Source organism: Mus caroli, chromosome 14 (assembly GCF_900094665.2).
Source record: "Mus caroli chromosome 14, CAROLI_EIJ_v1.1, whole genome shotgun sequence".
In the NCBI taxonomy this organism is placed as follows: Eukaryota; Metazoa; Chordata; class Mammalia; order Rodentia; family Muridae; genus Mus; species Mus caroli.
The window spans coordinates 59,749,003-59,774,844 of record NC_034583.1 but is presented as its reverse complement, the minus strand read 5'-3'; the positions used below and the strand labels follow the sequence as shown (position 1 = coordinate 59,774,844).

Here is a 25,842-nt window from a genome sequence, read left to right as displayed (position 1 = left end):
GGGTTCTTTCCAGCTTCTGGCTATTATAAATAAGGCTGCTATGAACATAGTGGAGCATGTGTCCTTCTTACCAGTTGGAACATCTTCTGGATATATGCCCAGGAGAGGTATTGCTGAATCTTCCAGTAGTACTATGTCCAATTTTCTGAGGAACCGCCAGACTGATTTCCAGAGTGGTTGTACAAGCTTGCAATCCCACCAACAATGGAGGAGTGTTCCTCTTTCTCCACATCCTNGCCAGCATNTNCTGTCACCTGAATTTTTNATCTTAGCCATTCTGACTGGTGTGAGNTGGAATCTCAGGGTTGTTTTGATTTGCATTTCTCTGATGATTAAGGATGCTGAACATTTTTTCAGGTGCTTCTCAGCCATTCAGTATTCCTCAGGTGAGAATTCTTTGTTTAGTTCTGAGCCCCATTTTTTAATGGGGTTATTTGATTTTTCTGGAGTCCACCTTCTTGAGTTCTTTATATATATTGGATATTAGTCCCTTGATTGAAAGCCTTATCTTCCTAGTCCATCTCTTTGGCCTGCTTCTTAGGCTGTTTCAGGGGCTTCTTTTTACCACCTTCCCGGCCCGACATAGCGCCTCTAGCCGGCATTTTTTTTTTTAAACATGAAATTTATGGAACTGAACTGCCTTCAGTTGTGTTTTTATTCCTGACTCACTTTTATAGTCAGACTCTTGGAGGGAGTGCAGCTTCTCTTCTTTCTCTCCTCACTTTTATTTCTCTTTAGTTTTTATTCTTACGAATATTATATCCTCCTGCCTGTTATTGGCTCCCTATATGTGTCTGTCTACCCTCTGGTACTTCATCAATACCAAGAACTGATTAATTTCCTTTTCTGTACTTCTAGGTGGATACCTTAAAGAAGCTAAATCTCTATGTGTTCTAAACCAAGCAAATCGATTGTCTCATCAATCCATTATTTTTCCTGTATCTTTGACCTCATGGCTGGAATAATCAAGTAATAACTTACTCAGTCAGGCATCATGAATTCTTTGAAGACTCCCTGACTCATTCCTCCAACCTCCATTTCCTTATCAAGCCCCAGTGACTGTATTTTCTATTTCCTGCTTAGTCACTACATCTGCCTCTATTGAGACATCTTACTTCAACTACCTTGTACTTCAACTAAACCATTTGAAACAAACACCCATGCTCACTGTCTTCCAGGTCTAGGAACTGAGTTCTCATGCATTTCCACTTCATGCTGATTAGATATAGTTGGATACATGAGTATTTGCTAAATAATTACATATACAGTTTAAAAATGATTTCTACACATCAATTTTCCTCACTTTGAATAAAGGGGTTTATGGAGAAAGAGACTGAAGTTCTCTTTAGCCTCTATTTTTAGTACAGTGCTTAATTTAGAATGAGTCTTATTAAATATAATATAGACTAATTTTAAATCATTGGAATGCTAGGTTAATTAAGGAATGAAATTACAACTGAAATTACTCTTCATTTGCACCAAAGATTGTAAATCTTAAAAACAATCTAATGGGCAATCAGCCATTTACAGGAAATAGAGTGGAGCAATCATTGAGTCAGCTTGAACGTTAGTCCCAGGGTTTGTGAAGAAGTTGGAAATCTGTGCTTCCCCTGCTCTCGTTCTACCTCATCCCACTCTCCTATTACTCATTAGGTTCTTCTATCTTACAGATTAAAAAGTGAGGCTACTTAGTTAAATAACATTACTTTAAATTCACAGCTAATCGGAAATAGGCCTAGAATTTTAATCTCTTCTAAGACTCCAAAGTGTTCTTCACTTTCCAGATCCCTGTAGTGTAGGTCCCTATAGTGTAGGGGCTGAGTGAGGAAACATTTCTAGTGTCAGCAGCATATGATCTGGGTTATTTTCTGGTCATGAGGACTTTGAGCACTCTGGCTGTACAACTCCAAAGCGAGACCATTGTGCTAAGACACCTGAATGCTTATGTTCCTCAGGGGTTACATCAGTCAAGGAGATGAAAAGTATTTTATCGAACCTTTGAGTTCGGAGAACTTGGATGAACAGGCACATGCACTCTTCAAGGACGACTCCAATGAAGACCAGGAGAAGAGCAACTGTGGTGTGGATGATGCGCTATGGCTCCAAGGGCTGCATCAGGATGTGGTCCTCCCTGCCACCAGGTTGATTGTGCGTAGGGTTTGTTTTGTGTCCTAACCTAGGTTCTAATCTTTTACCTTTGTCCTTTTCATGTGTTTGCGTGTGTGTGTGTGTGTGTTTGTGTGTGTATGTGTGCACTGTATGTGCTTTCATATGTGTATACATGACCCTGTCTGTGTGTCTGTGGAGGCTCTAGATTGCTGTTATTTGCATATTTTAAATGATTCTCATCTTATAATATATTGAGGCATGATTACAATATTGGCTCCCAATGAGCCCAGATCTTGCCATCTTGGATAGTCTGACTAACCATTTTGCTTACAGAATCCTTGGTCCCTTCCGTTTCTGTAATTGGATTGTAGGTAGGCCACTATACTCATCCATCTTTAACAATGGGTTGGGACATTTAAACTTCAGAGCTCACATTGTCACAGGCAGGGTTCTATCAGTTCAGTCACTTTTTCCAGCCCTTGGATCTAATCTTATCAGTCAGCTTGGCTGCCATTTTATAGTTATTACTGAAACTAATAGTCTATAGTTACACTCATGGTAAAACATCACTGCACATTAATTATTTACTCAGTAAGAATCTGTGCATAAGCTTTTATCATCAACAATGTGCAAGGGCTAAAAAGAAGCCTGAAATATAATATCTGACAGCTAGGAGTAGACAACACTACCCTGTAAATCTCCCAACAATGCACATGTGTAGAGACTTTTCTTTTGAGCTGGAAATATGAGAAATCTGTCCTCAGAGATGGTCAGTGAACTGGGAATGCAGTCGCAAATGACATAAACACAGGATCTACCTGTTGGAACATAGAATATTCTTTCTTACGTGGAATCCTGTTATGACCACAGAAGAAAAAACCAAACCCAGCTGTATTCAGCTGTGAGGTGTGCACTAAAATATTTCTGTCATTTTGCTTTCATTGCTTGATTATCTCTTCCAAGTGTTCTCAGAATCTGCAAGCACCAGGCAGGCTGGTTCTAAGTAAAATCATTTAACCATCTAAGTTAAAAAACAAACAAAAACCCCAAAACCAACCAACCAAACAAACAAATAAATAAGCAAACAGGAAAACCCAAGGTTGTTTCTCTTTGCCATGGAATTAAATTTTGCCAGCCTTATCTAGGAACCCAGACAAACTTGTTCTGGCTACATGTTTCTCTCAATATACCTCTGGTTCTGGTTGGCACCAGCCTCTGGTCTTCCATCTCGAGTCTTTGGGAGCCATGTAGAAGTGGTCATGCTTTCCCAATATGCTGATGTGTTGGCTTTCTGAAGCGCCTTTCTGGTCACCTTCTTCTGGTTGGTCACTGGATACTAGAAGCCCTGGTTAAACTGTTTTCTGCTTTTTTTCTTTGGAATTCATCCCTAGTAGTCTCATTTAATCCACACTTTTTTCCTTCAATGGGACTCTGTAGGGCTGGGAGGTGGCTCAGTTAGTAGAATTTTTGCTAGGGTCCATGCCGAGCACTGTGTAAACCAGGTACAATGAATGGGATTTGCCTGTAAATCCCAGCACTTAGAACATGGAAGCAACGCAATCTAATGAATGCAAAGGCAGCCTGGGATATATGAGTCCTTGGTTGTAAAAATAAAGGGTGGGGGGAGTGAGAGCTAGGTACTGGCTATTGTTGCAAACATATTTTCAGTCTTGTGGCCATTTAAATACTTGATATTACAATATTAATATGGTATAATAGAACTACTTGTTTACACACCAAACACAGTATGCTTCTTCCCCATGTTTCCCACCCCAGTTAAAAACTGCCACTCTTGATTACAACTTGTGGCCCATGCATTGGAATTAATGTTGGTTTCTCATCTCTTCCCTCACACAGTGTCCATCTCTTCACATATTTCACTTCTTCACTGAGCTCTCAGGCAGTCTCCCAGGATCATCATGACAACAACTTGCATTGGTCCTTTCTATGTCTGTTCCCACCTTAGCAGAGTCTACTCTCCTTGTACTATGTTGAGTGATGTTTCATTATAAAATTCATCATGTTAAAACCCTTGGATGTCTTTCAAACCACCACATGTGATGTAAGATCCAGGCCACTGCCTGAGTTACAAATGTCTGTTTGATTCTGCCCAGCATCCCTTACATTGGTTGCCCCCTCACCTACAAAATTTACATTCCATTTATTCTGAAAACAACAACAACTTTCCCTATTTTTTAAAGATCTCACTGGCAACTAACTGCAGATCTTGGTGTTTTAGGTTTTGTCTGTTTGTTTGTTTGTTTTATCTTTTCTGGATTACATTCCAATCAATTTCACTTCTTGGCTTGCTTCCTGTTTTTATGACTATGCTGTATAGACCAAGTCTTTAAAAACGCCTTTTCTAATTGTCTATTTTGAAATTATTATCTAATCGCACACCTTCAGTCACTCATTGAATCTACTCACAATACTAATTACACTTGATACTTGCATCTACTTGTTTGTCTCTTGTGAACTGCTGGACTGATGAACCAAGTCTATTTATCTATTCCAATCTCTAGAGTACTGTGAAGATGGCCTAGTCGGCCATCAGTGGAAAGAGAGGCCCATTGCTCATGCAAACTTTATATGCTTCAGTACAGGGGAACTCCAGGGCCAAGAAGTGGGAGGGGTGGTGGGGGAGTGGGTGGGGGAGCATATGGGGGACTTTTGGGATAGCATTAGAAATGTAAATGAAATAAATACCTAATTTAAAAAATAGTTTAGGTACTTAAGAAAATGGGAGGTATATACTTCTCACTAGGTAATGTATTCGAGTCTATCATATATAATTTGTTTCTGATGAAGGAATCATAAAAGACAACCATTTCTCTTCATTTTCTAACATTCTGAGCCTTGTCTGTACACATGCTGGGATGTTGTGGTAAAGTGAAAATAGTAATATTGTCTGTCTTGATTCTCAGATACAATCCAAACTCTTCTAAGACCATACATGCTAAATAAAAGACCAACAGCAAAAGATATTGCCTTAGTCATGGTCTTCCTTCTATTTCAGAAGTTGAATGATGTGATGGTTCAAGAACCTAAGAAATACATAGAATATTATGTGGTCCTGGATAATGGTGAGGTAATTACATCAGATAAGTACATCTCACAAAATTATCTTGTTCATAATTTATTAGGTGAAGTAGAAATGCCTAGACCCATTTAGAAAGATCAAGAATATAAACCGTATGGAGATATTATTCTGTCTATGAAATTGATATTTATAATAAAACTTACAGATGTTTCTTCTCAAAAATAACTGACAAATATACATAAACCTTATTTTTGGCCCTAAAAATCTCTTTTCTTACTATCTTTAGAGATCAAAATTTAGTTTTTACTTAAACTCCTTGGTCATGTTGTTATTGGTAAATTTGTGCATTTGTAATGTAATTTATACTCTGGGGGTAGCAGTCAAATATATTAAAAAAATGCCCAGTGAATGGGCTCTTTGGAGAAAGGCAACCCTTGGTGATAGATATCATTTAATTTCTTTTCCAGGTACACATTTTCTAATTGTGAATTTCTAAACAGGTTCTCTGTGTGTTGAATGACAACAAGGAAAATGTTTGGATCACAAAATGATTGAGAAAATAATTATCTCAGAGCTCAAATTTCTGGCCTTGTTGTGTTGGCCTCAATTACTGTGCATAGATTTAAAACATGGTGAACCATGCTTTTTACTATTTCTACATATTTAAGAAACCATGGAAATTAAATGAAGACATACTTAGAGTAATCCCTTGCTTTATTTTATTGAGGTCTTGCTTGAGACAGTCTTGCTACATCCCTGAGACTGTCCTTAATCGTGGTCCCCTTGACTTGGCCTTCTACTTCTGAGATTACAGGTGTGCCACCATGCATAGCTAAATTTCTAAGATCTGTATGCTGACCTGCTATATCAAGGGAGAAAACATAATATTATTCTCCAAGCTCCTTAATTTACATTGAAAAATGACTCAATTTGCTTTTAATTGTAAATTATTAATAACTGACAATTATAATCACAGTAAATTAAGTTAAACTGCCTTTTTAAATCTTCCAATTATATTAATTTCTATCAGCTCTAATTTATGTCTTTTCATTGTCTTTTAGTTTAAGAAATACAATAAAAATCTTGCTGAAATACGAAAGATAGTGCTTGAGATGGCCAATTACATCAACATGGTATGATATAATTTAGAAAATGTAACTTTAAACATGTTGTGAAGGGGGGTTCCTGAGCGTCGTTATGGATGAACATGAGTCTAGGAAGGAAAACGAGTCTTGTGGGGCTATGAGTGCCAGGGACTGTAAGGATTGACTCTGAATCATGCTATTTCATTAGCTATTAATACCATGTGCTCTTAGGATCAAAAGATAAGTCAAGTTTTATTTGGAAGAATTTTGTTTCCCTAAATCCACTTAAAAAAATTCTGATAACCAAATCCAAGTAGAAAATCATTTCAGGGAGTTAAAGTAAACAAGAAACAAAATAAGTCTATCATCTCTGGAGCTGTGGAATATCTCTTAACCCACATTTTTCTCATTCCACCTTGAAAATAACGCTCAAGAAGTTACTTAAATGTAATTGTTCAGGAGCATTTTATCTGGAGAAGTCCAATAATGCTCAAGGTGATAAAGGAAATAAGATATACGATGGTTTTTGAAAAACAAAGTACATTGGGAAGGTTAAAAACTGAGCTCACTATTATACTTCATTGCTTTGCAATGTACTCTCTTTGGACAGCTTTACAATAAGCTTGATGCCCACGTGGCCTTAGTTGGAGTGGAAATCTGGACCGATGCAGATAAAATAAAGATAACACCAGATGCCAACACCACCCTGGAAAACTTCTCTAAGTGGAGGGGAAATGATCTACTAAAACGAAAGCATCATGATATTGCCCAGCTAATCTCGTATGTATAATTTCCTCTTGACACAATGAGAGTGATATATGAGGGCACAGGTAAGATGTAAAAAGCTACACAGAGATTATTTGTTAGTTTTTAAAAATACTCAGATGGGTCTTTGTTGAATATGTCTTTGCTTTTTTTTTTTTCCTTAAATATAGATAAGGCGAGCATTTATCAGAATTCTGTTTTATTGAGTCTACACAAAAGAAGGGCAAATGTAGATCATGAAAAAAGGAATTGGGACTCTGGTTGACTTTAGCCTTGAGTTAGGGGAAACTTACAGAATCAAAGTAAGATTGAGTATTATATCAACCCCCCACATTTAAGACTATTTGGCTTTAAGACCATTTAATAAGAAGAGCTAAAATAAATATAATGAATAAAACAGCCTTGTACTTTGGTGTATGAAATCAAGAATGTGCCCCCAGCACAGGTTTATAGTTACAGTGGGCGTCAGACAGGAGGAAGCTGCCTCTGGAGACTTGAAATAGCTAGAGAATATGCTTCCTCAGGGAACAGTGTGAGGGAAGGGGTGTCCTATGTCCTGTAGAATTAATTTATAATTTGTATTGATCATAACAAATCAGATCAAAACTTATGTGTTAATATAAACCTAATTACAGAGAGAGAGAGAGAGAGAGAGAGAGAGAGAGAGAGAGAGAGAGAGAAAGAGAGAGAGACCAGGCTGTATTTCTGTATATACCATCTTTCATGTGACTAGCATAGACTTCCTTAAATATGGCCATTTCAACATATTAGGATCTTTCAAAAGTTTTTGCGTTCTCCCACACCACCATTCCATGAAGCTCAGGAGAAACCTGGATCATTGTGACCTAACCCTCAAGGTTACACAGCACCACAATGGATGTATACTCTTAACCACAATGGTCATATGCTCTTAACCACAGTGATTTCAGGAACATAACTAAAATTCCATACTATAGGGCCCAGCTAAAGGTGCTCACCAGGCTGTGAGCACTACAAGGAGGACTCATTGAAAGACCTTGTAGAGAATAGCAGACACAACTCCTTCACTTAGAAAAGTGATTTCTAGAGTGAGACACAGTTTGGTGTGGAGTTTGTTCTTTATAAAGGAACCTAGCAAGTTCCTGAGCTATGATCCTAGTAGCTAGAAACCTAAATGATTTGAACTCTCCTAAGTCAGTCAAATTGCTGTATATTCATATACTACAGAGCAATGGCATAACAGAGGAAAATTATAGACAAGATTTAAGTGTGTAGGGAAAGGTTAATGGAATACTGAGAAGAGATTTCTTGAAGAGATAAGCTCAAACAAGAAAAAGAAAGACACTAATTCTCTGGATGGAAGATTAACTGTTCCAATTTTAAACTGTAAGTCTTACCATTTACTAGACAAATTAACAAGATGCCTATGTGCAGGGATAACCAGATAAGGATATGAATGGCCAAGTATACTCTATTCGTGAAGAAAAGAAACCAAAATAGATAATTACAGAATAGGGGAAGGTGTTATTTTTATAAATGTTATCAATGTTGAGAACTGATATGATACAAACATAGAATCAAGTATTAAATCATCTATAATATGAATTTAAAATAAGTTAACAACACAATAATTCTTTAAATATGTCAAAATACAGAAGTATAATTTCCAAATAAAAAGTATGCAAAATCATATTAAATAAAATAACAAAATATACAGGGAATGGAAACTGAGGGGGAAATTCTCTTAATTTTCTCATTTTTCATGGCAGAATAAATATTTTACCCCATTGGTGTTGTTTAGTAGAAAAAAAAATAAGTTGAATCAACTAGTGGAATTAAAATTTTGACAGGTGCTTAAAATTTCTATAAGTGAACAACAAGGCTCAAAGCCTTGGGCAGATAGCAACAGAACACTGGCTAAGAAAGACACTGTCTCCATTGCTAATTAAAAATAAACTCCAAAAGCAAAATTAAAGTCACTAAAATCCATTAGCAAATAAATGAAATTGGCCCTATTTGGTACAAAATAATTAATAACTTAAATATGTTTAAAATATTACTCCAACAAAACATTATAAAAAGAACATAAGAATAAGTGCTTAAAATAAAGTATAAGAAAGATACAAATTTGAAAAAACATAACATTTAGCTTATAACTAAACAATTATTTGCAGGGGAGCATTTGTTAGGATGAAAGGCCAAAAAGTTTCCTTTCTTGACAAAGGATAAGGGGTAAATTTAAAATGAAAACTAAAATACCATGAACACATGGTAAACATTGCATGTTTTCACTATTTCAAAACTGGAGTGAATTCTTAAGTGATCATTGGAAACTTAAATTTCTCTAGTCCTTGTTTAGAGTTCTAAAGGAATTGTTAATTTTTAAAAAGTTAGTTTTCTCACTTTTCTTTCTGTTACTCTCTTCCTTATAGATCAACAGACTTTTCTGGATCAACAGTGGGTCTAGCCTTCATGTCTTCAATGTGTTCACCTTACCATTCTGTTGGCATTGTTCAGGTCTGTTTGAAGATCAAACGCTGGTTCTATGCATCTCCCAAATTCTTCCACCCTATCTATAGGGAAGGTCTCTAGTGCTACCTACTGTCTGTTTCTGAGTAAATACAATAACTAAATAGCAAATATTGACCTAACTTTGTATTCTGGTATAAAACCAATGTATTCATAAACTATTGTCTATTTACATTGATAATGCAACTTTAGGATCTCTGCATTCTAGACTCAAGGGCAGTATCTGCCTGTAGCTTTATTTGTGTGTAACATAATTTTTAAAGGTTTTGATGTTATAGGAAAGTTTGCCACATTCAGAGAGTTGGAATATATTCCCCGCTCTGATCTTCTACACCATTAGAATAGAATTGCTACCATTTCTCCCAAATGTTTAACAAAATTGACCAGTAAAACTGTGTGCCTCTGTACTTTTCCTTTGGAAAGCATTCTAAAATCATATTTTATTGATTCATTGATTTATTTGCACCGTTCAGATTATCTTTACTTGAGTAACCTTGGGAGTTTCATCTTTCTCAAAAAAGAATGTCCACATATGTCAATGAGCAATTGTTACCATATCACTAACTCATAAGCCTATCTATTTATGATATTGATTGTGTATACTGTTTTTGCTTGTCATGGTCAGATTCCATTAGTGTTTATCAATTTCCTTTATCTTTATAAAGATCATTGATGCTTTCGATGTTTCTTCCTCTAAGGTTGACTTTTGCTTCTGTATTAATAATTCTCTTCTATTTATACCACATTAAATTTGTTCTTCTTTAACACAATCGATGCCTCACTATACACCATTTTAGCTGCACCAATGCATTGAGCAGATGAATCTTTTAACCTTAAATGCTTCATAATTTTTCTTTTGGCCTTTAACTCATATATTATTTATGGGTGTTATATAACACTTTCTATTATTACTTTTATTCATTGGAGTATATACTCTGTACAACTTTGATTTTTTGATATTGGTCTTTAGTTAGTAACTCCATATAAACTGACACGACATTGTCTTCTTTTAGTGCTCTATAATTGTCAATAGTATCAAGGTAATCTATAGCACTGTTTGGGTCTGTTGAGTCTTAAAGGAAAGTAGGCATTGAACTATATAAGCATAGTTGCCAGTTTGCTCATTATTATCTTTCAACTTCATGTTTTTGTTTTTTGGGTTTTGAAGCTCTGTCATTAGGTGTTTCAATAAGTATAATCATTGTCTCTTCCCTTTATTATCTCCTCATCCTCACAAACCTTCATCCCTAAAATTCATCCGTGAAATACTGATTATTTGGGAGTCCACTTTGTCTCATGTTGAAACACATACACTGACATTTTGGCATTACTGTTTAAATGATAAATTTATTTCCTTACTTGTATTTCCTCCTATTTGAGTGAGTGTGTGTGTGTATGTGAGAGAGAGAGAGAGAGAGAGAGAGAGAGAGAGAGAGAGAGAGAGAGAGAGAGAGAGAGAGAGAGAGCTCTTCTGCTGAACTGGGCATGAGAAGTACATGACATTTTCCCCATTATTATCTCTAGGACCACAGTAACTACCATCTTCGAGTCGCAGGAACAATGGCTCATGAAATGGGTCACAATCTTGGCATGATTCATGACTACTTCAGTTGCAAGTGTCCATCTGAAGTCTGTGTAATGGAGCAGTCACTAAGGTGAGGGTGTTGGGGATAAGCTGTGTGTCCCGGTACTGTGGTTGGTGCTATCCTCAAGGTCACAGTCATCAACTTGTTCAAGATTTCATGTTTTAGAATTAGAAGAATATTAGTAAAATCAACCAGCTCATATGTTTATAACTTTAATCTATATAGCACTCAATAATGAGCAAAGGACAATGTCACAGGGACAAAGGTTTTTATGGGGAAACATTCAGAAATCAGGAGATAACCCAGGTTTTCAAGAGCCACTGTGAAGAAGTGTGACCTTTGTGACAAAGGCACACTGGAGTAACACACAGCTCATAGAGCCCCTCAGCTCTGGATTCAAACACCGTTCCCACAGCCTCGGTGACACTTCTGTAAGAATACTGGCCTAAGCAGATAAAGGATGCATAAGGCTAAATGATATTGACAACCAAACATTAATGTAAGTTTTAAAAAGTCATTCACTTTACTTCATTTCATTTAGTTCATAATAATTTAATATTTGACTCCTTTCATGGCAAACCTGTACCATACCAGCTAACCTGCACCTACCTGTTATTTTTAATTATTTGCATGTGGGTAGTTGTTTCGCCTGCATGTATGTCTGTGAACCACTTGCATATGGTGCCCAGAAGAGGACTTCATATCTCCTAAGACTGGAGTTACAGACAGTTGTGGAGCTGTCATGTGGGGGTTTGCAGTCAAACCAGGATGCTCAGGAGGAGCAGCCAGTGGATGAGTTTAACTGCTGAGTCATCTCTCCAGTGCCAATATGTAATTAAAAAGAAATATGTCATACTAGACATACATTATCTCTTTGGGGTAGGGCAGCTTGTCATTTTTTTCTTGTGTCATCTACATGGTGTATGGTGCCAAAATATGCTTAGATTTTTGTCAAATTTTCCATAAAATCAGAGTGGGTGATTATAAGGAAAGAGTTTTCGAAGAAAAAAATCTAATGATGTCCCTCATCAGAAGAATGAATAGAGAAAATATTGAATGAATACACAATGAAGCTGTTAAAAAACAAACAAACCAAAAAAAAAAAGAATAAACAAAGAAAAAATGGACATCATGAAGTGTGCGTGCAAATGGATGGAACTAGAAAAAAAAATCATCCTGAGTGAGGTGACCCAGAACCAGAGAGACAAACATGATCAGCCAGCATCAGAGACACTTCCTTTTGCACCACCAGAGGGGAACATATAAAGAGACTTAATGCCAGACATAGAGTGAGAAATTCGGAACAACTAGCCCTCAGTGAGGTCCTGTTCCTCCTTTGAGAGAAATCAGTGGAGGATGAGGTGCAAAGGGCATTAGAGCCAGAGGGGATAGCGAACACCAAAAAAACCGGGCCTCTGAGTCGACATGAGCCAAGACCCCAGGAGCTCACAGAGACTAAGGCAGCACACACAGGGCCTGCATGGGCCCTGCACATTGACTGTGTGTACATTATGGTTTCCAGTGTAGTGTTTTTATGGAATTCCTTCGTGTTCAGACAAGTGGGTCTCTGATTCTTGTACCTTTTCTTGGTCTCTTTTCTTCCTACTGGTTTGTCTTGTCCAAATTTGACGTGATAGTTTTTGTTTTATAATATTATATTTTGTTTTGTTATATATTTGGAATTATCTCTTAGAAGACAATTCTTTTCTGAATGGGAGGGGGAGAATTGGGAGAAATAAAGGGAGGGAAATCATAATCAGAATATATTATGTGAGGGAAAAGTCTATTTTCAATAAAAGGGGAAAAAGAAGAAACTTCTCACGGGAAAGAAAATGGAAAAGATATTTATATCTATGTCTTACTGAAATTTTTTCAGGCAGTCTCTCTCTCTCTCTCTTTCTCTCTCTCTCTCTTTCTCTCTCTCTTCCTTTGTATACACACATGTGCACACACACATATATACACACACACTTCCTCTTTTCTATTCTTACCGTTCTGCACACGCTATTAGGTTATTTTTTCATGCTCCTTCCACACAAAGGATCTGGCTTTCCTCCAGCTGCACAGTTGTCATCTCTCCCAAGTATGTTTAACCCTTACCTTCATTAACAAAATGAATAAAATGGCAACTAATACTTATTTAAGGGAATATGAGTTCTTAGATCTATGTGTAAATATGATCCAGTTATCCCAAAATAATCTAGGGATGACAGTATGACATAGACAGGTCAAGGTGCATGTTACACTTTGAGAATTGTTTTCCCACTAAGCTGAGATGTTTATGTTCACACAGAAGGGTGAGTCTAGAAATGTAGATGTTTTCACATTTAGCACCTGGTGTGTTGGATTTGACCTTTGAGGTAATTTGTAAGTATCCTTGTAGCTGATATTAGCTATTACTTCCTGTATGGAAAGCATGACTGCACTGGTTTTTCTCCTTCTCTATCTGCACAGATTCCATATGCCTACAGACTTCAGCTCCTGCAGTCGTGTCAATTACGAACAGTTTCTTGAAGAAAAATTATCGCATTGCCTCTTAAATAGCCCATTGCCATCAGATATCATATCCACCCCAGTCTGTGGGAACCAGTTGTTGGAAATGAACGAGGACTGTGACTGTGGCACACCCAAGGTACTGCTAGACTTTTAAAATAATCTAGTTCATTTGGCAATAAGATTATGTGGCCCACCATAAAACTGAACATCTTGGGGCTTTGGATAAATGGGTATTTTTCAGGATAATTATATAGGGTGTGCAGAGCTTAATATTTCTTTATCCTCCTCACTAGATCCCTTTCCATCCTTTGCAACATCCCTTACCAATATGGACTTTGTGTCTTCATTTCTAGCATTCTAGTTGAAATTCTTCAGGTAGCTCAAGTGACTGTATGTCATTGAACATCACTTTAGGTGTAGCAATATGGCACTATTTAGACAGAGTGAATCATTTGCTCTCCAAGACTAATAGAACTGACTAGAGCAAGAATCAAGATATAGACCCAGGTCTTATTTAGTGACTTCCACACACACTTGCAGAATGGATTGCTATATCACATCCATTAAGTTTCAGAAGTTGTAGGTATCACAATCCCTGTCCAGATTTCATCCTCTTCATGGGCCAGCCAAAATTCTAAGTAGGGTTCTGCCCTAACCCCATTATTGCATTTATCAGGAGTGATGTATGATTTCTTCAGTGGCTTCAGAATAAGATTAAAGATTTATTCATTCTTCCTTCAAGGGTTACACCTTCCCCTGATGGTGTTTATATTTAAATTAAGGGGAGTAGTTTTAGCTCTAAAAATATTGCAACTGTTGAAGTCTTTCCTTTCAGTAGGAGTGTTGACCAGGGCAATGGAAGTTGCCTGAGGTCCTGATTCTTGAGCATCTCCAAGAAAGGCTTTGGAGTTTGGATCTCTCAAAAACACCAAAACCAAAATAAATTATATTGCTTTCATGGGAGTCCAACTATTTGACATGGGGATATGATGTCCCTGACAAACGTGTTGGACCACATTAGTGGTTATTTTGGGATATGTACTAGAATTGAGTTAATGGACAAAACATGCATGTCACAGACTACTTTAATAATATTCAATATCTATGTTGAGGATGGAATTGAATTGAAGATGAGAGAGAAGCATAACGTTATTAGTTGGGTTAATTAAGCTGGATTTTTCTGAAAACCATCCTTTTCCTTTTGTTTTTCTTCTTATTTTATCGAGAAAAAAAGAACCCATTAATATTTATACCCCTGTTCCTATGAGGGTGTTCCCCCACCCACATACCCACTCCCACTTCCCTAGCCTCACATTTCCCTATACTAGGTCATCAAGCCTTCACAGGACCAAGGGCCTCTCCTCTCATTGATGTCCAAAAAGGCCATCCTCTGCTACATATGTGATTAGAGCCATGGGTTGCTCCATGTGTACTCTTTTGTTGGTGGTTTAGTCCCTGGGAGCTCAAGGGGGTCAGGTTGGTTGATATTGTTCTTCCGCCTATGAGGTTGCAAACCATGAAGGAGAATAGATAAAAATTAATAGGTATATTGACAAATAATCTATATAATGAATTGTACTAATATAATGTCTGCTTTCATCTGTGGCTGATATTTTCTAGGAATGTACTAATAAATGCTGTGATGCAAGGACCTGTAAAATTAAAGCAGGTTTCCAGTGTGCCCTTGGGGAATGCTGTGAGAAATGCCAAGTAAGATTCAGATGTTTCATTTCTTATAATTATGATTATTTTTCTATACTAATGTTTCAGTGATTATATTAAGTCAAACAGGCAGGGCAGTGTTTTTCTTCCTTGAAAATAAAGACTCAATCACTCACTGGGTACTTTACAAATTCAGCCAGATATCCAATAATGCAAATATCTTATATTATCTCATTTTCTTTTGAGTAAATGGAGTCTTAGGGCAGAAATTATGAAACATAGAGTGTCTCCTATTAGTGACAGCCAGGATAACCCAGGAGAACATTATACCAAGTGAACGAAAAGAGAGTCCATGAGACAAATGCTGCATGCTCTCTTGTTGATACAGACTCTAAAAACGTGTTGACATTAGGGCTGGGCATGTGATTCAGCTGGCAGAATGCTTGTCTACCATTAACCAGCTATGGTGGCACATGGCTTTAAGCTCAGCATTCAGGAGGTGGAGGTAACGGAATCAGAAGTTCAAAATTATCTCTGGCTAGGTAAAGGGTTCAAGGTTGTCTAGAAGATATCAGACTCCATTTAACAAAAGAGTTGACTGTGCAGATACAGAGTAAAGCCACAGTTATCAGTGGTTGAAAATAAGGGGCTGTTGGCAAAGGGAGAGCAACATGCAATTATATGGGATTAATGGAACTGGAGGTCTAGTGTACAGCAGGTACATAGTGTCTACATGCATGTAAAAGTAATGGGTACTGTAGTGGAAGTTTGCTGAGAGTGGATTTCAGATGTTCTTGCTGTAAACATCTACACACATCTGCACAAAGGTAACAAACTATATGAGATTGATGCTAATTTGTTGACCATAATAAATGTTTCACTATAGATACACACACACACACACACACACACCAAAATGCCATATTGCTCACCTTAAATTCATACAGTATAATCTTTGAGAAATAAAAATGTGGTCACTATTTACTAGACAAAGCAACATGAGCAAACATGGCTCGCTCAAAGCCAGCCATTGAGAGTTTCTCTTTACCCTGCTTCTCATACTGCAGGGCCTCCCTAGATAGACCACATCATATGATACCTGCCTATATTGATAGATCTGTTAGAAAAGTATTTTAAATTGACGGGAGCTTCTCCCATCTTCAATCATAGCCCAGAAATCTATACTGGAGGGATCAGAGAATACTTTACATGAAAGCATTTTTGTTTACCAGGAAACGTAATGATTTGATTTTAGATTTAGATTTAGGCACCAAAAGAAAGCATGTCTAAATGATAAGAGAGGATGGGAGGGACTCTGTGTGGTTTGTTTTGAGAGAACCAAGCAGGCTGGAGCTGTGAGATTTATGTTCGGAGGATTGGTAAATTCTGGCTGCAGTTTTGGTCCGATCCTGTAACCAGTAAAACAGTGGATGTGGTTTGGTGCATGTGGTCTCACACTCTAGCCAAGGATGGCCTTCCTCTGATTTGCTGAAGTGGAAGAAGAGTTTGGTTTATCAAGATTTTTCTAAGGAAATAAGGGCAAAACTCACGGTACTGTTGCAACAGAATTCATATAGCAAGACAGTACTTAGCAATTTCTTTTTTCACAACACAACATTCCATAACAAGTGGTGACAAGAAATGCCCTACACTTCGATGAAAAGAACTGAAGAAACTCGATGCCTGGGAAAGTCTTGAGGTATGCGGATCTGCTGTTTGCAGATTTGTCTCTCTTTCACTTCACTGGAGAGTCCTGAAGTTACAAGCTTAAATCTTGTAAATCACAGCAAAGCAGCATTCAACAAAGGGAGAGATACAACTCCCTGCGTGCCATCTGAGATATTGCCCATGTGTCTCTTATATCATTGTATGTGTCTTCAGAGTTTGTATTGCAAATTCAAAAATTAGTTATTTGAAGACTCAGACTATTGACCAACATCAGCACAAGTGATGATATGGATGTAGTGCAAAAATGAATCACATTAAAATTTTGCTATGGCCCCGAAGACTAAACAGTTTGTTTGTGTTAATCTAAGGTGTCGGGCAAAGGACAGGATGACACATGCTCTCTATTTCTGCTTCCTTGCAGCTTAAAAAACCTGGGGTTGTGTGCAGAGCAGCAAAGGATGAGTGTGATCTGCCTGAAGTGTGTGATGGTAAATCCAGCCACTGCCCAGGTGACAGATTCAGAGTCAATGGCTTCCCTTGCCAAAATGGGCATGGTTACTGCTTGAAGGGCAGATGTCCCACCCTGCAGCAGCAGTGCATGGACATGTGGGGCCCAGGTAAGGATCTGGATCTTTTACTGCTGTGATATAATGCCTAAAGAAAGAAATTTAACAAAATGAGGGTTAATTTTGGCTCCCAGTTCCTGGGGAAGTCTTTCAGGAAGAGGAAGTCAAGGAGGCAGTTGGTTATAGTGTATCCCCAATCAGGAAGCAGAAGAAGATGAATCCCAGGCTCAGTTAAGCTATTTCTTTGTTTTGTTTGTTTGTTTGTTTGTTTTTATGCAGTCTGGGACTACAGCTCAGGGATGATGCCACCCAGACTCAAGGTGGGCTTTCCCTCCTTACTCAAATATTTCTGGAAACATCCTCCTTCATATACCCAGAAGTGAGTTTCCATGGTGATCTCAACACTTAACTCATCAGGTTAATGAGGATGAGTATCACAGGGACAAATTCTTCTCCATGTTTACATCAGCCCAGTAACAGGGTTTGACTTTGGCCAAAGAATCAAGCTATCCCCTTCCTCCTAGAAACTATGTCACTTCTCAAAATTATAAGTAAGTACCTTTAACATATTTAATTAGAAGTTTTATACATGAATACACTGTATTTACATCAATTCCACCTCTTCCTTTATCTAACAACTCTCTCACTCTCAACTCCTATTATTCCTACAACCCCCCAAGCACACACACACAACCTATTGAGTCCATTTAGTGTTGCTCATACATAGACATGTTTAGAGCTAACCACTTGATATTGCATAACATAGTAGGTACTCATAAGTGATGGAAAATGATTCTTCCTCCATCCACAGCCATTAGCTCCTGTAATTTTTTTCATCTAGGGGTGATGTATTATGTAGTCTCCTATTTCCATTGTGTATTGAATGATGTGGTCATTATGCAGGTCTTGTTTAGGCAATGACACTGTTGAGATTTCATGGGGACATATCTAGAAGATACTATCTTGCAGCAGACATCTAGGTCCTCTGGCTCTTATTTTTCTGCCCTCTTTTTCATAATCTTCTTGGAGCATGAAGTGTAGGGATTGTGTTGTAGATCTGCTAAGGATAGGAACACCATAGTCATTGTCTTAGTCATGGTTTGTAATCTTGCACAAAACATCATGACCAAGAAGCAAGTTGGAGAGGAAAGGATTTATTCAGTTTACACTCCCACATTGCTGCTCATCACCAAATGAAGTCAGGACAGTAACTTCACAGGACAGAGACTTGGAGGCAGGAGCTGGTGCAGAGTCCATTGAGGGGTGCTACTTACTAGATTGCTTTCCCTGGCTTGCTCAGCTTGCTTTCTTATAGAACCCAGGACTACCAACCCAGGGACGGCACCACCCACAATGGACTGGGCCTCAAACCCCCATCACTAAATGAGAAAATGTCTTACAGCTGGACCTCATGGAGGCATTTCCTCAAGGGAGGCTCCTTTCTCTGTGATAACTCCAGCTTGTGTCAAATTGACACACAAAACCAGCCAGGACAGTCATGCATTCTCTGCATTTTGACCATATTTGGATCTCTAAGTAGCTTCTGTCTTTTGCTGCTGTAAAAAAATAAATAAATAAATAAATAAAATAAAGCTTCTTTGATAAGGAGATTCAAGCTACAGTTGTTAATGGGTATAAGAATAAGTGTTTAGAATAAAGTTAGATGGTGTATTGGTTTAGAATAAATTGTAATAGTAATTTCTCCTCTAGTGTCTATAACCTTTCCATCTATAAATTATTGGTAGTATCAAGTATGAATTCCCTTATATTGAACTAGCTATTAAATTTAATTACATAGTGCTGGTTATGTCCAATATATAAGTGCCATTACTGCACCATTGGGGAAATCCTGTTGGGCTGGTCACTGTTGTGGTCAAAGGAACAACAGCTCCATTGGCAGTTTGCAAAGCACCTTCTGATACTTCTGAGGGAAGGATTCTAGGTCACAGAGACACATGTTGTATAATATCACCTAAGAATGTGTGTGTGTGTGTGTGTGTGTGTGTGTAAGAAATTGTGTAACGTTGAGTAATAACACTTTCCCCCAGGAGCCATAGACTATTTATGAAATACCCTAGTGACCAGCAACAGAAAATTCTCTTGGAGTTGTAGCTCAGGGGATATCCCATAGAATTCCTTCAATATTACATGCTATTGCCACTACTTTTGGTTGCCTCCCAGAACAAGAAAGTAAGACCTATTGCTGAGGGTATCATACACTTAAGACACAGGAATTAGAGGAATAAAGCTGGATGAGGGCATTTAGAAATCAGGGACTAGACAAGGCTGCCCACTCTCTCCCTACCTATTCAATATAGTACTCGAAGTCCTAGCCAAAGCAATTAGACAACAAAAGGAGATCAAGGGGATACAAATTGGAAAGGAAGAAGTCAAAATATCACCATTTGCAGATGATATGATAGTATACTTACGTGACTCCCCAAATTCCACCACCTGATAAACAACTCCAGCAAAGTAGCTAGATATAAAATTAACTCAAACAAATCAGTGGCCTTCCTCTATGGCACCACATGGCCTTGCTAGTTACCTTTCACTAAGTCACAGCACCTGTTTCTTTCTCCATGGCTATCTGGCTAACCTCTCTGACCCTTTTTCAGAGTTCCTATCTCTGCCCAGAAGTCCGCCTATCGTCTGCTTTGCTACACAGCATTCATCTCTTTATTAAGCTAAAAGTGATGGAGAAGATGTTTACAAAACATTGAGACAGGTGTCCAGATGTGCTGGACACAAAGACAACCTTTATACAGTGCACAAGAGATTATTGCAGCATAGCTTCCTTAGATGGCAGCAATCCAAGGAAAGGAAATCCTACATGCATAAGTGAAGCTCAACATACCCTGTGTATTTATTACCTAGTAACCCTCAAGGATGGTTATGCTGATTAATAGGTTGGTTATGAAAGGAAGGTTATGGTATTAATTTCTTCTATCTGACTCTATTCCAAATCTTGATACCACCTTATCCAGGGACCTAGTATGTTTTATCCATAGTTTTGTTTTCAGTGCCTCACTTTAGTTGATGTCAAAATTATTTATTGAATAAATATGGAACATATTTATTAGATATTGGATGGGGAAGACCATTAAATTGTTCATTCAAAGGTAGCCACCATAAAATATGAGAAAAGCAGATTTGTCTTCAAATTCCAAATATTGTGATTCACAAATGTTCATATTTATTTTAAATTAATCTGAAAAAGTTCATAACATGATTTCATAATAAAAATCACAGTTTTAGCCCCCAAGATAATCCTGCAAATCAAAACTCATGGTACCAAAAATGTGATTATGCTATAAGCAGATATTTAATAAAAAATAAATAAATGAAAATGCTCAATTAATAAGGACTAAAACGATCTTCACTCCATGGCTCTATGAGGAGTAGTAATTAACCTTTAACCGTCTACATTTGTGACCCAGTAAGGACTTGTGGCAGGCATTAAGAAAGATGGGATAGAATTCTGTAAGGAGCAATGAGGAGGAGGAACACACAGCTAAAGATACTGCTTTGTCCTTTATTACCCTAGCCACTGAATTCAGAAATATTTATCAATGAGAATTTTTCTTCCAAAGCTGTTTTTTTTATGGCAATGAATAATTGAAGAGGAATTTTAAAGTCCAAGAGTAAAGATGTATCAAACAATTGAGAGTGCATTAATCTAATAGCAGTCCTGCTTCTTTGAATTGTAGGATGTTTAAAATCTAGGAAAAGTACAAGGATGTTTCTGGTTGAGGAAAGGTAGCAATGATGGTGGGTATATGAATGATACTTTCCAAAGTATTAGAACCAGTAACTCAGAAGTTAGGGATTTTGATTATGTTTCCTTTGCTTATACATGAAGTTATTTGTTTTCAGTATACATCTGTTTTGTTGTAATAAGGAATTATTTTGTTCCTAAGATCCAAATGATCCAGGAAATATAATCACAAATATTTATATCATCTTGACTATCAAAACATGAAATTCATTAAAAATGTTACAAGTTTATAGATCAGCATTATTTATTTTTCTTGAAAACAAAAATACACTCTTTACAAATTTTTGCTTTTTTACTTTTGTTAATTATCAATCAAAGGTTTATCTAATGTTTGCCAGTGTATAAGAGTTATTTACCATTGAGTGGGGCAGCTTACAGTCAGGGTTTGGGGATTCTGCTTGGGGAGAGGTGGGTGAAACTGGCTTCTGTATCTTCCTGTGTGACTTGGAGTGAATCTCCACTTCCTTATTGATAATCTGAGATGCAGTAAGAATGGCTAATATTTACCACCTACATACTACTGAATAGGCCTGGTTCTCAGTGGTACACACACACACTCTCTCACACACACACACATTCAACTCATTTAAATTTAAATGTCTCATCAATTCTATGAATTATAGTGTTATGGTGTAGCCCATGATGACCAGCAGTTATGTGTTCAAGCATTTAAAGTATGTATGAAACATTAAATGAACTTTATGTATGGGCTTGACCCATATTCTGTATCACAAGGTTTATTTGAAAATACCTCAAAGTATAGAAAGATTTGCAACCTAAAACCTTTCCAGTCTCAATGATTTTGGATAAGGGATATTCAATCTGAACTTCTAATTCTAACTTTCTTTTGTTAATACTTCATAGTATTATATTTCTTGTTGATTTTCTCTTCAAATATGCCACTTTCATCTGTGCCTGATCCCAGGAACCAAGGTTGCAAATACATCATGTTACAAGCAGAATGAAGGTGGGACAAAGTACGGATACTGTCACGTGGAGAATGGCACACACATGCCCTGCAAAGCGAAGTAAGTGGCTGTATTGTTTAAATCATCTCTCCCCAATCCCCACCAGGACAGTGACACATTTTTTTCCCACATATGCTGTCTTATTCTAGTTCAAGAGAAAGTGACTTCTAACCTAGATAGATAGTTCAGAGGTTAAGAGGACTAGCTGCTATCACAGAAGACCTGGGTTCAATTCTTAGCATCCACATGGAGGCTTCTAAACACCTGTAGCTACAATTCTAGGGGAACTGAACCCCTCTTCTGACTTCTGTCAGGCACCTGGCATATAGGTGGTATACATACACACATGCAGAAAAAACAGTCATACACACATAATAAATATGACTAGAAAATTTTGAAAAGAAATTGGATGCACTTTAGGTACTTTTTCAAGCTTGTGCTTTTCATTATGAGTTTCTGGGTAAAAATATTTATCTACACAGAAAACAACAACTGAAGAACATATATAACTGTATTTAAATTTGTCATGACATTTGCATGAGCAAGATTATAGTAAGAAAAGTGAATAACAATGCACCCAAGAAACTCATTTTAATATCAGTACTGATATTCTGAAAATAGGATAAAAGCCACACCAGATGAACTTGAGAGTTTTGTATACATTTTTTTTATTCTGCAAATTTAAGACAACTTAAGTTCAACCTAAATATGTTACTTTATGTGTTCATTTTATTTTCATATAATAGTGTGTAGTGTGTAAATGAAACAGCTATGGAAAAGGAAATACACAGAGTTGAGCAAAGCAATACATGGGAGGGTATACGGGAAGGTAGTAGGGTTGGTCCATCCCTCCTCTGTAGCCTATGAGTATCATATTAGCCTGTTTAACTGTGTTAACAGAAGATAATGAGTGTAACATGATGCTCAGACATTTTATCCCCCTTCAGACACCACCTAGTCACCAAGTAGCCATTGTCTGTGGTGGGCATTTATCTCCACATTTTCTATGTTCAGTACCATCCTTACAGTTTTGTCATGAATCATTGTCTGATTCTTGAACAACACCCAGCAAAGTGTGGAATAGCTGTGCCTTCCTAATTCAGCACCCATCTCTTCTCTAACCATGAGCAATAGCAGCACAGAATTATTCTCTCCCTTCTAGACTATGCGTTCACAGGCTTCCTCTGAATGTCATATAAAGCAATTGACTATGGCTTGATTGGCTTTGGCTTTTCTTTTTATTTTATTTTATTTTTTTATTAGGTATTTATTTCATTTACATTTCCAATGCTATCCCAAAAGTCCCCCACACGCTCCCCTACCCACTCCCCCACCCACCCACTCCCACTTCTTGGCACATTTACACAATGGAGTACTACTCAGCTATTAAAAAGAATGAATTTATGAGATTCCTAGGCAAATGGGTGGACCTGGAGGGCTTTGGCTTTTCTTACATTTTGTGCTGATCAGCTGATGGCTTCCCTGTGTGGAGTTTAATCTGCAGGTTTAGAGGGAGACCTCTGAGCGCCATACTTAATGCTTTGAAATGTCAAGAGACCTCTGGCTTTGTGCTGACCACTCTCTTGTGGAAAATTGAGGCATTTTACTTTTGGAGCTTCTCTGAGGGAAGAAAAATAATGAAAAATAAATGACTCTCTAGGCACCTTTGCAAGGTCAAGGATCTGCCCTTTGAGCATCTTCTAGCTTCATCCCCAAGGACTTATTTCAGTCAGTGATGGCTTCGCCAGCTCCACCCATCACATTCACTCCTAATTTGTTTTCTGCTTCCGTGAGGAAGTACTCTGACCAAGAGCAACTTTTGGAAGAAAGGATTTGAATGACTAATACTTCCATGTTACAGTCCATCACTGAGGGAAGCCAGAGCACGAACTGAAGGCAAGAACTGATGCTAAGGCTCTAAAGAGTTCTAATTACTGTCACCATGGTTTACTCAGCTTGCTTTCTTACACACCCCAACCAGTACTACCTGCCCAGGGATGGTACTGTCCATAGTGAAGCTGGGCCTTCCTACAGCAATAATTAATCAAGAAACTACCACATAGACATGCCCACAAACCAGTCTGAAGGGGTTAGGTCCTCAACTAAGGTTCTCTCTGCCTAGGTGACTCCAGTTTGAGTCAAGTTGATAAAAATTAACCAGTATACATTTCATCATCAAAACTGATGGAAAATGTATCCATAAATGGGGCATACTCCCTTATTCAAGTCCACCTTCTAGAATTTAGGTTTAAGATTCTGCCCTCTCCCCACTAGCCATAACTTAGCCAGTTGGCAAAAATTACTTGTAAAGGGATCTCTACTTGGGAAACAACATATATATCCTATTAATGCAGCATAAGGACATTGCATGAGTACAAATAGAAGCTATAAGAAAGATATTACTTATTAAATGCCAATGCTGGTTTACATTTGTGTAAAACTAAAATTTGAATCCTGGGATAAAGTTTGTAATTTGCTGTTGTTGTTGTTTGTAGAGATGCCATGTGTGGGAAATTGTTCTGTGAAGGCGGATCAGGTGATTTGCCCTGGAAAGGACTTACCGTATCTTTCCTGACATGTAAATTATTTGATCCTGAAGACACAAGTCAAGGAGTAGACATGGTGGCCAATGGAACCAAGTGTGGAACTAACAAGGCAAGTCAAAATTGTGCCTTGGCAGTTGATTATCCCACATATGGACCTTGATTTTTAACTCAATGCTGTTACAAATTCTGTAATCACAGTCCACATGTTCCTAGGGTGATAAAGGCTATAGAGGCACAAAAGAAAAACTAAAAGAGATGGAAACTATTAGGACAGTTGTTAACACACACTGTACTAAGGTCAGAGATGTAAGAGCCTTCACAGTAAACTTGGCGATGCAATGCTACCACCAAGGACCAATCCTGTTTCTCCTTGCCACCTGACATTTCCAACATGCCCCATGCTCACCACCCAGCACTGTAGAAGAGGAAACACAAGGCTGTCCCTTTTGCACCTTTTCTTTCTTGTTAATTTTTCAAGATTTATTTATTTTATGTATGTGAGCACACTGTCACTGTCATCACACACACCAGAAGAGGGCATTGGATTCCATTGCAGATGGTTATGAGCATCCATGTGGGTAGTTACTGGGAACTGAACTCAGGACTTCTGGAAGAGCAGTTAGTGCTCTTAACCACTGAGGCACCTCTCCAGCCCGTGCATCTTTTCTTAAAAAGAGGATGTTTTCCTCTGAAGCATAATATGACTACCAACATAACATGGGTTTTCATTTGTAGAATTTTATGATCCAGTTGTTTGTAGTGTCAACTTGTAGTTTCAACTTGTAGTGTAGTAGTCAGCTACCCTGACAAGGGAAAGGGAAGTAACTAAAGTTGACCTATGTTTGTTTAAGCTCATTCATTGGACTAAGGAAGGTCCAGAAAGCATATACTAATAAAGCCAGGTCATCTTCCATGATGTCAGACAATTCAAATTAACAACCACTCTTGAACTCTACATCAATACATTTGGATCTTTACTGTTGAAAGTTTCCAGCTTGTTTTTTTTTTAATTTTTTATTAGGTATTTTCCTCATTTACATTTTCAATGCTATCCCAAAAGTCCCC

General features: G+C 37.7%; 1 protein-coding gene across 3 annotated transcripts in view; it reads left to right on the top strand.

The window, feature by feature from the left end:
- The window catches only part of Adam28 (ADAM metallopeptidase domain 28), a 54,477-nt gene that overhangs the window by 13,051 nt on the left and 15,584 nt on the right, over positions 1-25,842 (top strand). For all 3 annotated transcript variants that reach the window (XR_002379689.1, XM_021181874.1, XM_021181873.1), the window contains exons 6-16: positions 1,956-2,148; positions 5,126-5,197; positions 6,211-6,282; positions 6,845-7,014; positions 9,411-9,495; positions 11,032-11,162; positions 13,548-13,725; positions 15,210-15,299; positions 17,341-17,536; positions 22,189-22,291; positions 24,727-24,886. Coding sequence is in view for 2 of the 3 variants with exons in the window: in XM_021181874.1 (XP_021037533.1) it covers positions 1,956-2,148; positions 5,126-5,197; positions 6,211-6,282; positions 6,845-7,014; positions 9,411-9,495; positions 11,032-11,162; positions 13,548-13,725; positions 15,210-15,299; positions 17,341-17,536; positions 22,189-22,291; positions 24,727-24,886 (1,450 nt within the window). In the remaining variant the exon portion in view is untranslated. The remainder of the gene's footprint in view (positions 1-1,955; positions 2,149-5,125; positions 5,198-6,210; positions 6,283-6,844; positions 7,015-9,410; positions 9,496-11,031; positions 11,163-13,547; positions 13,726-15,209; positions 15,300-17,340; positions 17,537-22,188; positions 22,292-24,726; positions 24,887-25,842) is intronic.